The sequence below is a fragment of the Myotis davidii genome, unplaced genomic scaffold, assembly GCF_000327345.1.
Source record: "Myotis davidii unplaced genomic scaffold, ASM32734v1 scaffold524, whole genome shotgun sequence".
Taxonomy (NCBI): Eukaryota; Metazoa; Chordata; class Mammalia; order Chiroptera; family Vespertilionidae; genus Myotis; species Myotis davidii.
This window is the reverse complement of record NW_006299263.1, coordinates 2,637,227-2,652,448: the sequence shown is the minus strand read 5'-3', so window position 1 is coordinate 2,652,448 and position 15,222 is coordinate 2,637,227. Positions and strand designations below refer to the sequence as shown.

The window sequence follows — 15,222 nt, the reverse complement described above, 5'->3', positions numbered from 1 at the left end:
CTCTCTCTGTCTCCTCTCTTTAATCCCGCTGCAGTGTCCCCCTTGCCAACCTGTAAGGCAAAGAAAAGGGAGAAATCTTCTGCTTGGCCCGTGTGATGCCAAACGAAAACAAAGCATTCCAGCTTCCTCCTAAGGGGTTGTCTTTGTAGCGAGAATCCCTGGGTGTGGGCAGATATTTTTCTTTTAGCTTCACGCAAAGTGCTGGATCCCTGCAGACAGAGCCCCTCAAAGGTGTTTATGGTTGTTAGAGAGAACAAAAGGAAACCTGACAAGTTTTCATCATTCCAGGGCCTGCTGTGGCAGGAGGCTGTAGCCTTGGACTCCACTGGCCCCTCTGTGGTGGCAGCTTGAGTTGCTCCTCCCCTGGTTAACCCTCTCCTGCCTGTGCTTGGCAAGCAGATGACGGGGCTGTCCAAGCCCAGCCCGCTGAGGCCGGTCATTTCTGCTGAATGAGATGGTCAAATGACAGTTCAAACTCACCGCGCATCTTTCGAGGGGGATGGAGGTGAGAAATGTGAAGATGGCGGCCACTTTAATGCCTTCCATCTAGGGAGCAATTTGTGGTCCCAGAGGCCTGATACGTACCATTTTCTGTGAGTGGCTTGGAGGTATTTGCTATTCCCATTTTACAGATAGGAAGGCTGAGATTCAGAAACGATGAGCCCGAGAGTCACAGATGTTGACTTGCCCAAGGTCAGATGTAAGGGTTTGGCTAAACCAAGACATAGACCTGCATGTCCTGGCTCTGGCTCCAGAGGTTTTTCCTTGGTACGAGGTATAGATACATCAAATGTCTGAGTCATGGTGGATATGATTTGTCAAAAAGCCCACATCTGAAACCCTGCAATTATAGAAAGGGATGTGTGTAAAGGGTTACAGAGTGCGATTAGCAATGTCTCATAACAGCCTTTAGCAGGGACAGGGCAGCCATGCCCATTCTATGATGAAAATAATAACTTGTTCAGAGCCACCAGGTGCTGGCGGAGCTGGGTTCGATCCACAAGAGAATTTCTAGTCCAGGTGACCCTTTGCTCCCGGTGAAGTCTTTTCAGTCTGTGTCGAGCCTCTCAGCCTGTCCACCCCAGCGAGCTGCAGGAGGAAACAGTGTTCTATTCCCCTGACCAGAGGCTGGCCCTTTTGTGGTTACTACAGAATGTACAGACCAGCGGTTCTCAACCTGTGGGTCTCGACCCCTTTGGCAGTCAAAAGACCTTTCACAAGGGTCGCCTAAGACCATCCTGCATATCAGATATTTACATTACGATTCATAACAGTAGCAACATTACAGTTATGAAGTAGAAATGAAAATAATTTTATGGTTGGGTCACAACATGAGGAACTGTATTTAAAGGGCCAGAAGGTTGAGAACCACTGGGCTAATGAAAAGAAAATAGGATTCCACCGAATCTCCGATCTATCTACTCCAGGATTTCTGTGAGGATCAAATGAGATGAGGCCTGGGAAAACACTTCACAGACATTTGGTTATAGTGTAAACTGTTTCCACCTGGGTATAAAACAAGTCGTGTTCCTGGGCTGAAGAAACTGCAAGGAGGCTAGTCGTAGCTAGGGAGAGGAAGCCGGATATTGCTACTTGATGTCATTACCTGGATGGAGGGAAGGACAATTAGCATATTAACCCTTTATATCAGTGGTTCTCAACCTTGGCTGCACATCAGAATCACCTGGGAATCTTTTTAAAATCCTGATTTCTGGGCTTCATCCTCCGGAAATTCTGTTTCTTCGTTATGGGATGGGGCCACAACATTAGTAACAAAGAAACAGAATTTCCAGAGGATGAGGCCCAGAAATCTGGATTTTAAAAAGATTCCCAGGTGATTCTGATGTGCAGCCAAGGTTGAGAACCACTGATATAGATAGATTAGGGAGAAAAAAAAATAAAAGACAAAAGAAAGATAAGAACCAAACTCCTCTCTCTCTTGCCAATGTAATTGGTACACATTCCTCATCCTATAGTCTGCGGATTTAAAAAAAAAATGGCATAGAATCTCCTAGAATAAGATAAGAAAAATGAGGCCTGCAATCCCCAAAAACTTCCTACTTGGCATGAGAGCTGATGAGGTGGGGACTGTGGACCAATGAGATGAAGTGGACTGGGAATCAGGAGGTCTCCCCTCCCTTCCTTTTCTTGGCTGTCTTGCAGTGCCAAGGAGAGGGCAGAGGGAAGGAGAAGAGGTCTGATGGTTGTGTCCAACCAGAATAACAACAGCACAAGGCAGTCTCAGGGTATAAGACACAGGCAGGGTCCTTTGATCCAGTCCCATCTATTCAATACAACCCACGTTCACTAGTACCTGGTCCTAGGTGCTGGTGTGGGTGGAGGCCCAGGTGAACGTCTTCATGGGGTTTCTCCCTTTGTGAAGGAGACAGACAAGTAAACACAATGGCAAGGTGTGACAAAAGCTATACAATAAATGTACTTCCAAAGTGCTTGGGGGAGCTGAAGTCCACGCTGAGTGGTCACCTTGTGCCAGGCACAGTGGGCAATGAAATTAACCAAAGGAAAATACACAATCCCCCAGCCTCCCCCGCAACCAAATCCACACCTTTAAGCATAACTGACATTAAGCTTCTCCTTATTTCTCCTATAATAATTAAAACCCTGTTCCTCCGATGGCCACCCTCCTGGTTTAATAAATATACAACCTGCTAGTGACTAGTGGGTAGTGTGGGCGAGGCTCCAGGACATGTGTTAAAAATATGGAGCCGCCCTGACTCTCCGTAGAAGTTCTGATCCCGTACACCTGCAGTGGTGTCAGGAGTTTAACAGGTGCCTGCGGGTGATTCTCGGGCCATTGGCTCATTAACCGGTCACAGGCAGATTGGGAAAAGCATAAAATTTCTAACTAGATTAGACTTCCAATTAGGTTCTACCACATCTTAGCTGGGTGACTTTAGGAAAACCAACTAGCCTAGCCCTGGGCTTTGTCACTGGAAAATGGGGGTAATAAATACCTACCTGGCAGGGTGTTATGAGAGGACAGTGAGGAGGGCAGGAGAAAGGCACTGAGCACCTGCCAAGGTCTAGAGGTTATGCGCATTCACACACATCACATCATTCAAAAGGCACTATCACTACCCCCATTGTACAGAAGAGAAAACTGAGGTGAAGCAATTGCCTATGATCAACCAGCAGAGCATGGATTTGAACCCAGATCCACCTGACCTCTGAACCCCTGCTTTGAACGGCTGCTACCAGCCAATTGCTCCTGTGAGCAAATGAGTAGGAGTACACTTTGTATTTCATCAAGTTTTATGCTCATTCAACACGTTCTCTCAATTCCTGAAACTTTGGGCCATTACTCTCCAAAGTTTACTCAATTTAGCTCTCTTTCTAAGAACACCCCGTCTCTCTTCCTTATTATAATCGAAGGCCAGGTCTGGTGGCAGATGGGTTCAGAAGGGACTGTCCAAGCCTGAGGCATGCCCGTGGCTGGGCAATTGCTTTCTGAGGATGCATTATTTTACAAGCTTCTGGACCCACCCCCCTTCCCAGGCTGCTGCCAGGGTCTGAAAAACTGGGCACTGCCCAGTGGGTGTTGGTCATGCCCCTGTGTGCGGGCCTGAGCCAGTCACAGCCAGTGAGCAGACAGAAGCTGGGGAAAAGTCACAGAGAGGCTCATTCAAGGAGGCCAAGTCCTTGGCAGCATGGAGAAGGGCTCCATGTTTGTGCCAAGGGCCTGGTTTCCAGGAGCCACAGCTCTCGACTATCGAGCCAGAAGCTGCTCAGGAGAAGGCAGGTTCCAAGAGGCTGAGAAGCCTCTCTTCTCCCATCCAGCTCTCCCCTAAGGCAGGCACCCACCCAGCTCCCACCAGGGCAGGCACCCACCAGGCTCCCACTAGAGGTTCCAAGAGGCTGAGAAGCCTCTCTTCACCCACCCAGCTCTCCCCTAAGGCAGGCACCCACCCAGCTCCCACCAGGGCAGGCACCCACCCAGCTCTCCCCTAACGCAGGCACCCACCCAGCTCCAGTGACTGAGGAGGACAAAACCTTCTTTCTGATTGTGCTAATTCTAATAGTGCTAGTTAGAATTATGAGCAGAACCTTCAACCCTAGAGCAGGAAGGAACCAAAGGATGGTCAGCCCTGAGTTCTCAGTGAGGGAAGATGTGCGGAGAGATTCTATGATTTCCCATCAGACAGCTGTTCTCCGGCTCCGGCTCCGGCCCAGCCCTCTCTTGTCTCACACTCGTGTCAGCAGCCCCCATGGTCAGTGCTGGCCACATTTCACAGTACTCAACAGTTCCAGGGTCTTCCTGAGTGCCCAGGGTGGGCAGGGCAGGGTGGGGGTGTTAGCAAAGAAATGTGCGGATGGTCTTTCTCCGTTGCTATTAGAAGTGGGGTTCTGGGGGTGCTGCTGGAATAAGTATTTCCGGAGGACACCAAAAGAGGATGTGGTAGAAAGCTTTATTTGCTTGGAATCACATCCCTTGGTTTCTAAAGTCCCATTTTCCTTAATCCAGTCCTGGAAAACCAACAGCGGGGGGTTCAGGAGAGCTAGAGGCAAAGCCAGTGTCCAGGTTTCCGTTCCGTGGTGGAGCTGTGTCCAGCACAGCACCTTTTGTGTACCCATTCTCCCATCAATGGACACCTGGGTTATTGTGAATAATGCTGCTGTGAACTGGGGTGTACAAGTAGCTGTGTGAGTCCCTGCTTTCCTTTTTTGTGGGTACACACTGGAAATAGAATTGCTGGATCACATGGTAACTCTATGTTTCATTTATTGAGTAACTGCCATATGTTATCCACGTCATTTTACTGCAGGCTTTGTCTTCATTTCACCAGCCTAGAGGCAGGAGTCAGCCCTCTTCTAACTCCCTCTAAATCACCAGTGACCCATAAGACTTGACTAAAGAAACCTCACAGCAAACCACTTACACACTCATTTTAGATCTTCCTGCCTCTGGGTTTCCTGGCTGGCTTTCCTCCTGTGTGTCTCCTCTCTCCCGACCTGGGCCTCTCACCACCCCGACACCTCACCAAGCCCAGCCAAGGCAATCTCCTCCTACAACTGCTGCCTTTACTTACTTAATCCTGCCCTGGGGGATTCACCTTCTACCTTAAAAAACAACTTGAGAAGCATTCTTGTCTGACACGGGAAACACACCTGTGTTGGCTACAGTCAAGCATAGACCACAAACACTGTTATTCCAGGAGACCACGGGTCAGCCGCCAACCCCTTCATGTGCTTTCTCCCCTGATGGGAACATGCCCTGTCACCGCAACGCACGGACAGCGAGGCAGTGACATTTCTTGCTCTTTCACCAAGTGCTCTCCCCTAATTACAGGATTGCTGGGATTACGGGCCACACCTCTGAGAATCCAGCAAGCACCTTTCTCCCTGGGACAGGGCATTAGAAACAGTCACGCCCTGCAGTTGGGTGCTGGCCAGGGAATGCATTAAATCCACATCGATAGTTGAGTCACTGGGCCCAGCATCTGAGTTTCTTTACTAAAGTCTTAAAACTGGGAGGCCCTGGCTGGTTTCCACATCCCACACCTTGGTCTGGAGAGAAAAGACTTAAGCTGTGAACCGCTTACCTTTATCTGACTGGCATTGTTCAGCTTAGTTGGTATATTGCTTACCACCTAATTTGCTTCTCACAGTCCTGGACTGGGCATTATGCCTTTTCTGTAGATGAAGAGTCAGAAATTCAAGGAGCATTAGTGACTTGCTCAAAGCCACGCAGCTAATGAGGAATAAGGTTCAGCATGAGCCCAGATTCTAACCCCAGAGCAATGAAGTTCCCATTTCTGCTGCCCCTGGGAACCAGCCCCCCTTCAGGTCGATAGAAGTCATAGAAAGGCCACCAGCTCTGGGCTCTGACAGGCCCCAGTGTGATCCGAGTGCTACCATGTGTGTCCCTTAACTTCTCTGAGTTGGCTTCCTCAACCATAAAGCAGATCAAAATACCCGCCATCTAGAGTTGTGGGAAAATGCAGTAAGTAATATATGGAAAGTGCATCTGGCATTATGTGGCAGGAGACAGGGTGTTGTCATCGCTGCCCCACGTGTGTCCTTGGCAGAAAAGAGGAACAGGAAGGAGTTGCTCATCCCCAGACCCTGCTCTCGGAACCATCCTCAGGAACTGCCACTCTTCTGACCTCCTCTACACAGGATCTGCAAAGACACGTTCATTACATTTTCTGGAAATATTTAATTTATAAAAAGCTTCTTAACTGTGTGAACTGTGAGGACATTGTACTGAGTGAAATAAACTAGCCACAAAAAGACAAATATAGTGCCGAAACCGGTTTGGCTCAGTGGATAGAGCGTCGGCCTGCGGACTGAAAGGTCCCAGGTTCGATTCCGGTCAAGGGCATGTACCTGGGTTGCGGGCACATCCCCAGCAGGAGATGTGCAGGAGGCAGCTGGTCGATGTTTCTCTCTCATCGATGTTTCTAACTCTCTATCTCTCTCCCTTCCTCTCTGTGAAACATCAATAAAATATATTTTAAAAAAAAGACAAATATAGTATCCCTAGCTGGTTTTGCTCAGTGGATAGAGCATCAGCCTATGGACTGAAGGGTCCCAGGTTCGATTCCAGTCAAGGGCATATGCCTGTTGCTGGCTCAATCCCCAGTGGGGGGTGTTCAGGAGGCACCCAGGCAATGTTTCTCTCTCATCATTGATGTTTCTATCTCTCCCTCTCCCTTTCTCTCTGAAATAAATAAAAATATATTAAAAAGAAAAAAAGAGACAAATACTATAGATTTTATTCATATGAGGTTTCTTAAGTAGTCACAGCCATAGTGACAGAGAGTAGAATGGTGGTTGCCAGGGCTTGGAAGGGGAACAGGAAGCTGTTTAATGGGTACAGGGTGTCAGATTTTTGTGTGTGTGTGTTTTTAATTTATTTATTGATTTTAGAGAGAGGGGTAGGGGGAGAGAGACAGATACCGATTTGTTGTTCCACTTATTTAAGCATTCATTGAATTAATTGGTTGATTCTTGTATGTGCCCTGATTGAAGATCAAACCCACAACCTTGGCATATCGGAACAATGTTCTAACCAACTGAGCTAGCCAGCCAGGGCCCAGAGTTCAGTTTTACAAGATGTAAAGAGTTCTGAAGATGGATGATGGTGGTGACTGCACAACAGTGTAAATGTACTTAATGCTACTAAACTGTACACTTTCAAATGGTTAAGATGATAAGTTTTATGTTATTTGTATTTAATCACAATTGAAAAGAGTTTTTCTAGAAAAAATACCACCTCTGAGCTCTGCACATTTTGCTTAGGTTTCTGCAGGGGCGGTGGGAACTTTTTTTCTACATGGTTACAGTCGGGTTACCTTATAACAGGGACTCAGTTAGTATTTAAGGCGCAAAGTCACCCTGGAAAACCCCTGAGTGTCCCACAGAGTAAGTGAGAATAGGCTAGCACCACCGATTTTTCTTGTAGAATTAAAACAAACACTGTTACTTTGAGCATCAAATGAAATAGCTGATTTATGTTCAGGGGTCATAACAAAATATATATTCCAAGAGACTCCCAGGGTGGGACGCACACATTATGAGGAACCCTCAGAGCCCAGACCTGCAGATTCCCCACCCCTCCTCATGTTGGAACACAAACCAGCAGAATGGGCAGTCACCAGCCCTACTGGATGTGTGATTTTTCTTTCTCTTCTGCAGAGTTAAATGGGTTCATGAGGTGGCTCCAGTGAAGTGGCCTTTGTCTGGTCAAAGGGAACTGGGAATGTGCCTTACTATCACCCTCTGACCAGCTGATTCTAATGGGTTTTCACAAGTTGCTCTAACTCATTGCTCTGGCCTTTGACCAGATCTATTGGTCATAGAAAAATAGCCCATTGCCCCCACCAGGTACCCATTGCAAGCTACATCACATCTCAGAGACCTGCTCAACCTGAAAGTCTTCAACTTTAAAGGACCCTTTCAGACCAAAGATCCAATTCCTGAGGCCAAAGTTCAAATCAAAATTATAGGGTTCCTAGCTTTTCACAGATTTCTCTTCAAATTATAAAATACCTGAAAAGAGAAGTGGTAGAGTAAAACTCTCAGAAGAGCTTATCAAATTAAATAGTGGGTGTGAGCAGCCTTGTCTTTCAGACAGATTTGAACACTGTCTCCTTCAGAGGGTTTAGGCAGCACCTAGCCCCGTTCCAGGCATGGCTAAGGCCTCCAAATTAATAAATGACCAGCTACCCTGGGGCACACCTGCCTTCATTAGTTTGGTGTTCATCTAGAGCAGTGGTCGGCAAACTGTGGCTCGGGAGCCACATGCGGCTCTTTGGCCCCTTGAGTGTGGCTCTTCCACAAAATACCATGTGAGAACCGGTGGTCTAGAGCAATACATTCTGATTGGCAATAAATTTAGGTTGTTATGCCTAAGGACTGAGAAGTACGCTACTTAAGTGAAGGCTGTAAACTTAAATCCTGATTCTGACATTAAATACTTTGCTATCCCCAAGCAAGACTTTCTATCTTGATTTCCCTCATGTATAAAATTGGAAGAGATCTGTAGAAGTACATAAAAATGAAATGCTTACTGGTGAAGTCACTTATTTTTTCCCCTGCAATGCACGTGATTCCAAATCTGAACAGGCAGAAGTGAGAACATTTGGATTTATTTACATAACCAGGGGGAGGGTCCCTCTGGGATCTCACAGTTGATTTTTCTAAATCAGTTTGGTTCCAAGCACTGGACAAACGACACAGCTGAGACACAAAACCATTAAAAAATGCCCCCTTGCGAACACAGGCAGAGTAAAGGGTGAGAAGGAAGCAGGTGCAGCTGGTGACCTTGTGACCGTGTCGTTAATGGAAAACACTCCGCACTAGGACCCCCGGGAGATCCCTCAGCTCCAGTCCCACCTCTGCCACCGCACAGCTGTGAAACCGAGCAATCACGGGAGCTCCCCCGGACTTGTGAAATACTCATAGACTGTCCTGGGGGAACCTCGGGGCTGGCTGTGCAGCTCCGACCAGGTTAACATGTAGATGAACAATGAAAACCGTACATGTTAAACCAGGTGCGGAGTTACTACCACATCCCTTCCTAATAGGAAACACTGAGGCACTGGAAATATCAGGCGCCTCCTACGAGGTCCCTGAGCACAGAACTCACTCCACACCCCCACACTCCGACTCTACCCGAAGAGGCACAAGGACTTAGTTGCCAGTAGCTTGGGTTCCTGAGTCTCATTGTCTGAGTTCCTAATCCCAGCTCTGCCATGTGTGTGCTTGGGACTTGACACAGTGACCTACTTGGTTGAGCCTCTGCCTCTTCACATATAAGTTGTGGAGATGACGGTGAAATTACTGGATGAAATTGTAGAAGATTGACTGCTGCATATTAATAAACCCTGTTATGGTCTGAATGTCTGTGTCTCCCCCCACTCCCCAAATTTACATGTTGAAGCTCCAATCCCCAATATGATGGTATGTAGGGGTGGGACCTTTGGGAGGTGATTAGATTTCGAGGTCAGGAGGGTGGGCCCCCATGACAGGATTAGTGTCTTTACAAAAAGAGAAAGAGAGATCTTTCTCTCCATCACGTGAGGACACAGAGAGAAAGTGTCCATCCGCAGGCCAGGAAGAGGGTCCTCACTAGGAACTGAATCAGCTCGCAACTTCATCTTGGACTTCCTGACCTCTGGAGCTGTGAGAAATTAATGTCTGTTGTTTAAGCCTCCCAGTCTATGGTATTTTGTATGGCTGGCTAATACATACCCAAAGAGCTTAGAACAGTATCTGGTTTATAGGAAAATATTCAATAAATATTAGATGTATTTATGTTTGGCTCTTTTGAAACCTTATTAAGAAATATTGCAGGCATTCTAAAATGTTTAAAGTATAATAGAGCCCTAGCCAGTTGGCTGGGTTAGTTGGAGCATCTTCCCATAAATAAAAGGTTGTGGGTTCGATTTCTGGTCAGGGCACATAACTAGGTTGTGGGTTTGACCTCTGGTCGAGGTGAGTACAGGAAGCAACCGATGGATGTTTCTCTCTCACATCCATGTTTCTCTCCTTCTCTCTGTCTAAAAAATAAAAATAAATCAATAAACTTATCCTCGGGTGAGGATAAAAAAATTTTTTTAAAGAAGAATATACCCACCATTAAATATAAAATATTAGATATAAGATATAAAACATTACCAATACAAGTGGGAGCCCCTGTGTACCTTCTCTAATCACATTCCCTCCTTCCTGCCCAGAGGTGACCACGCTCCTGGATTTGGTATTTATCACTCCCATTAATTTCTTTATACGCTTACTCCATCTGTACGTATCTGTAACCAATGAGACTGGGCTAGAAATACACCAGAACTGACATGTCCTTCTTCCAAAAGGATTTAGATGTAGGGTCTAGCATAGCACAAAGTGTTGTTTGGCAAGCACATTCTCATTTGTCACCTCCCTATGTGACTTTGCCTTTTCACTTCCCTGAGCTGGGAATGTGTTAATAACTCCAAGTGGACCAATTGCTGAAGCAAACCATTAGTTAAGTCTCCTATTAATGGGTGTGTGTTTGTCAGACACTGTGGAGCTTCAGCCTTCCCCCATTCCCCCCTCCTCCCATCCCTGCCCCTTCCAGCTCAGCACTGACGCTCCCTCCTCCCTTCCAGACGGAGATGCGGCTGCAGGACCAGCAGCTGGCCAGACAGCTCATGCGCCTGCGCAGTGACATCAACAAGCTGAAGATAGAGCAGACCTGCGACCTCCACAGGCGGATGCTCAACGACGCCACCTACGAGCTGGAGGAGCGCGATGAGCTGTCAGACCTTTTCTGCGACTCCCCGCTGGCCTCCTCCTTCAGTCTCTCCACGCCACTCAAGCTCATTGGAGTCACCAAGATGAACATCAACTCCCGGAGGTTCTCCCTCTGCTGAGCAGCCGGACAGCCGGGCAGAGGAGCCAGAACAGAGGGTTTGGGAAGCGGAGAGGGGGCGTGGGGAGAAGGGAAGTGAGGCTGAGATACCTCAAGTAGGTCTCCCCAGAGGCACAGCTTCCCTGAGACTGGTGAACCGTGGACCCCAGGGCCTGTCTGCAGGGGATCTCCCTGGGGCCCCAGCTTTGGAACCCAGCATCCCCATGACTGGCTCTCACTTAATACCCAAAGAGTCCTGCAGAAGGGCCACTCCATCCCAATGTTCAGTGAGACTTGGATTTCTAGCATGACACCTCTCAGTCCTCCCCTCAGTGATCCATGTTCCTGCTTCTTGGAATCACTGGTGCTATGAGAACTGGGATCCCAAAGTGGGGGTGGAGGAGGTGGGCAAAACAGTGATTATTACAGAAGGCTTCCCCACGGGCATGGAGCCCCCAGGCAGAGGTGATTAGACATATCAGAGGTGCCCATCTTGCTGTGGCTGTCCTCTAAGTACTGGCTCGAATTCACCCTAAGTGGGTGACTCGGAAACCCCGACAGGGACCCACCAGGAAAGGGAAACCAAAAGGATACAATGTAAATTGTACCCAGCGGGTGCTGGGACACACCAGTCTAGCTTTGACTGGAGCAAGCATAGATGCCCTCTGTTGCCTGCCTGGCCACTTGTACAAGTGCCAACTTCCAAAGAGTCCCTTTGCATCACACCATACCCTGGGGGAGTGCCTAGGAGACGGCTGTGACAGAACCAGGCAGGTCTGTCCATGGATTTCCCATAACTGAATTTTCCCTGGGCCCAGCAATGGCCTCCTGGTGGGTTCTGTGTCACCTACGTCACCTTCTTGCCCACCCAAAGAAACTGGAGGGAGCCCAGACGCTCACCCTGAGCTCCTCTGAGATTCTGTGCCTGACTTAAATGACTAATTTTAATGGAATCAGACTGTTACTAATCTGTCACTAACCTGTTAACAACTGTTTGATTTTTGTCCAAATGGCAAAGCCAGTTAGGTAGATCAAATACAGAGGTTCAGGGTTTTGCATGAGGATTGCGAAGGTGAGGAATGAGACCTGAGACCTGAACAGGTTAGGAAAGTTAGCCCAGATCAAATACAGAGGTTCAGGGTTTTGCATGAGAATTGCGAAGGTGAGGACTGAGACCTGAACAGGTTAGGAAAGTTAGTCTGGTAGAGTGCCATGTGTCAGGTGTTCCCCGGCAGTCGAGAATTTTTAATCTTGGATGCCACCTAGTCGAGGCCTCTCATTCACAAAGTAGTAAAGTGAAGCCAGGGAAGGAGAAAATGACTTCCCTCAGGTGACGCAGCTCATGAGTGGCTATACCATATTGATGTGTTAAATCATTATCAATAATGCCTAGACAGATAATGTATCAATGAACTTGAACTCCAAAGATGGTCCCCTAAATGCTTTGCCAAACCTACAAACTGCCAGCTCCTCTACTCTCCACCTCACTCAGCCCTCATGTGCACCTCCCACTGTGCAATTCAGAATCTTTGGGTCAAACTCAGAGCAATGTCTGGACAGCAGACCCACAGAACACATATTACCAATCACAAATCCATAGTCGAAGTAAGATGTCCTGCTGCCCTGATGTTCATGTTTTGTCTTTCTGTATAATCTCATTGGGGTGCGCGCGCGCACACACACACACACTCGCACACACACACACCCCAGGACCCATGTTAGGAAAAGGTTGCTTTTCTTTTGTGGCCAGGAGTAGGAAGATGCCAATGAATGGTCCCTAGTTGGACAGAAAAGAAGGTTGGTCTTGTGATTTCAAAAAGCCAGAAGGATTATGCTTCCTTCAGAGAAGTTGTAACCACATAGCTGGATTTGTTTTGGACCAACTCTGAGCAGTAACAAAAGTCTGAAGCCCAGAGTACTGGTCTATGGCGACCTCGGAGGAAGGCCATCCACCCCGCCCCCTCCCCCAGGCCGGAAACGGGGGAGATTTTCTCCACTCGGTAATAACCTCTCCCCAGGAATACGTCCAAGCACTGCCAAGTCCTGCAGAGGCCTTCCTGCCAGGCTTCTCCCAGATGAGGTCATGGGTGTCAGTGGGGCCTATGTACACCCACCACACACCCTCCGGAGACACACACATACACCTACTCACACAGGAGAGCTCATTCCATATTCTAAAAAAACAATAGCCAAACTGATTTTTTTTTCTTTCTAGAAATCAGTCATCACAGTAACTGAGAAAGCTGGAACCAACTGAAGTTGAAGGATGTAGTTGGATTTTGTCAACCCAATTGAAACAGAATCAACAGGGCAATTTAGTTGCTCAGCCTACTTTTTTTGTTGTTTCAGGAAAGGAAACTGTGCTCAAGACACACTTTTTTGGATAGGTTAGTTATTTCAGCTATTTTGTTTAGTTCATCCCAAGAGAACTTAATATTTGGGGATAAGGAAGGAGAAAGAAGAGAGGATCAGAGAAGAGAGGTGGAGAGGAAAAGACTGGTGTGTTTTCTTGTTGTCCAGTGTCTGTGACTTCCCTTACTTACACAGTGAACACAAATAACTAACCAAGTCCATTCAGCTTTGTGAAGTCCCTGCCTCATGTGGGTCCATAAATGCCAGCTCCCCAGAGCAACCTTCTCGCTTACCATGTGTATACAATACTGTTTGCAGTTTTACTCATTATCTACCCATCTCCTTGCCACCCCCAAGGACCCCTGGGTGTAAACTCGAAGTCTCCATTGACACTTCGTGTGCGGTAACATCTGATGCCTTCATGGGCTCAGCAGTGATCACAGAGGCCTGGAGAGCCTGGGCAGGCTTGAGACGGCCTGACCCAGCCCAGGCCTCCTCCTTGTAGCAATACCAAGTGCTATTACATAATTGATGGACAATTTATAATTTTATTTTTTACAATTATTTGTTTCTATATTGCTGTTAGAAAAAGTGAAATAAAAATATTTCAAAAGAAGAGGTATATTGTTTCTGTTAAAGGATAGGGTCAAACACTTAACTGAGGAGAGAGAGAGAGAGGAAGAAGAAGAAGAAGAAGAAGAAGAAGGAGAAGGAGAAGGAGAAGGAGAAGGAGAAGGAGAAGGAGAAGGAGAAGGAGAAGGAGAAGGAGAAGGAGAAGGAGAAGGAGAAGGAGAAGGAGAAGGAGAAGGAGAAGGAGAAGGAGAAGGAGAAGGAGAAGGAGAAGGAGAAGGAGAAGGAGAAGAAGAAGAAGAAGAAGAAGAAGAGGAGGAGGAGGAGGAGGAGGAGAGGAGAAAGATTTGAACAATCAACCATTGAATGGAGAAAAAGATTCACTATAATCCCTCTTTTCCTCTATGGTGCCTTCCCCCAAGGGGCTGCTTCTTGGTGGTTGCAGCCAAGAGCTTCCCAGTGTGGGCTAAGTGAACTCAAGGGGTGGAATTAGGAGATGCAGTCATTAGCCTGAATTTCACCAAGGCCAGCACCACGCCCTCACACAGTGGTCCCTTCCAGAGGTGACTCTGATTGAAGTCAGAGTAACTGGGTCAGATTATAGCAATGCCTGAACATGCAACCACAGGACATGCATTTCAAATCACAGTTCCGTCTTTGAAGTGTGGAGCTTAGCTTTGCCATGCTCGGAGAACTCTGCCTTAAACTTTTTCAACCTCTTAAAGCAGCAGTCCTCAAAATTAAGCGTGCATGAGGATCGCCCGGAGCACCCGTTGCAAATGCATATTCCCAGGGAAATTCCTGGGCTCCTCCGCAGGGATGGGAGCTCCAATATGGGGCCTAGGAACCTGTTTTCAACAAACACCCCAGGAGACTGGCACAGGTGGTCCACAGGCCTTGGAGAAACCTTCCAAAGGATGGACTGGGCAAGGGAAGGCAGGTTTGAATCACTCCCTATCTCAGGGGTCTCAGGAGAGGGCTACGTCAGAGGGTCCGAACAGGTGTTAGTAATCCCATTTTGTGGAAAGAACAGCCCAAAAGAAGCTATCTGCAGTCCCCTGAGATTGATCCCCTGCCTACAACATGGGTGACTACATCTGTTTCCCGCAAAGAGCGCACAGGATGGGTTGTGAGCTGAGGGGCAGTGTGGGTGCTTGGAAACCCGGAATCACCATTGGCCATGTGGTCAGAGGGCACTCAGAAGCCATTGGGCCTTTCCACCCCTCCAGATGGGACCACACGTGCACCTTTTTCATCTCTAATTTGGCCTCCAAATAAATTAAGCAATTTGTAAGTGCCACAGAGAAGATAAAATGTGATGACAATGTGGGAGGGGCTGCGTTTCCCACGTGGTCAGGAAAGGCTTTGCTGAGAAGGTGCTGTTTCAGCTGCAAAGGCCACCATGCAAAGGTGAGGAGAGAGAGGGTTCTGGGTAGAAAACAGGG

The 15,222-nt window shown here is 47.6% G+C and overlaps 1 protein-coding gene across 4 annotated transcripts in view; it reads left to right on the top strand.

The window, feature by feature from the left end:
• Positions 1–12,432, top strand: part of FAM167A (family with sequence similarity 167 member A) — a 33,510-nt gene extending 21,078 nt beyond the window's left edge. For 3 of the 4 annotated variants that reach the window (XM_006774779.2, XM_015571165.1, XM_006774780.2), the window contains 2 exons: positions 10,614–11,927; positions 12,018–12,432. In XM_006774779.2, the coding sequence (XP_006774842.1) occupies positions 10,614–10,877 (264 nt within the window). In that variant the 3' untranslated portion in view covers positions 10,878–11,927; positions 12,018–12,432. Of the gene's footprint in view, positions 1–10,613; positions 11,928–11,988 lie in introns of all 4 variants that reach the window. The other variant, XM_015571164.1, reaches the window with a different exon arrangement.
• The last annotated feature ends 2,790 nt before the right edge of the window (positions 12,433–15,222 follow it).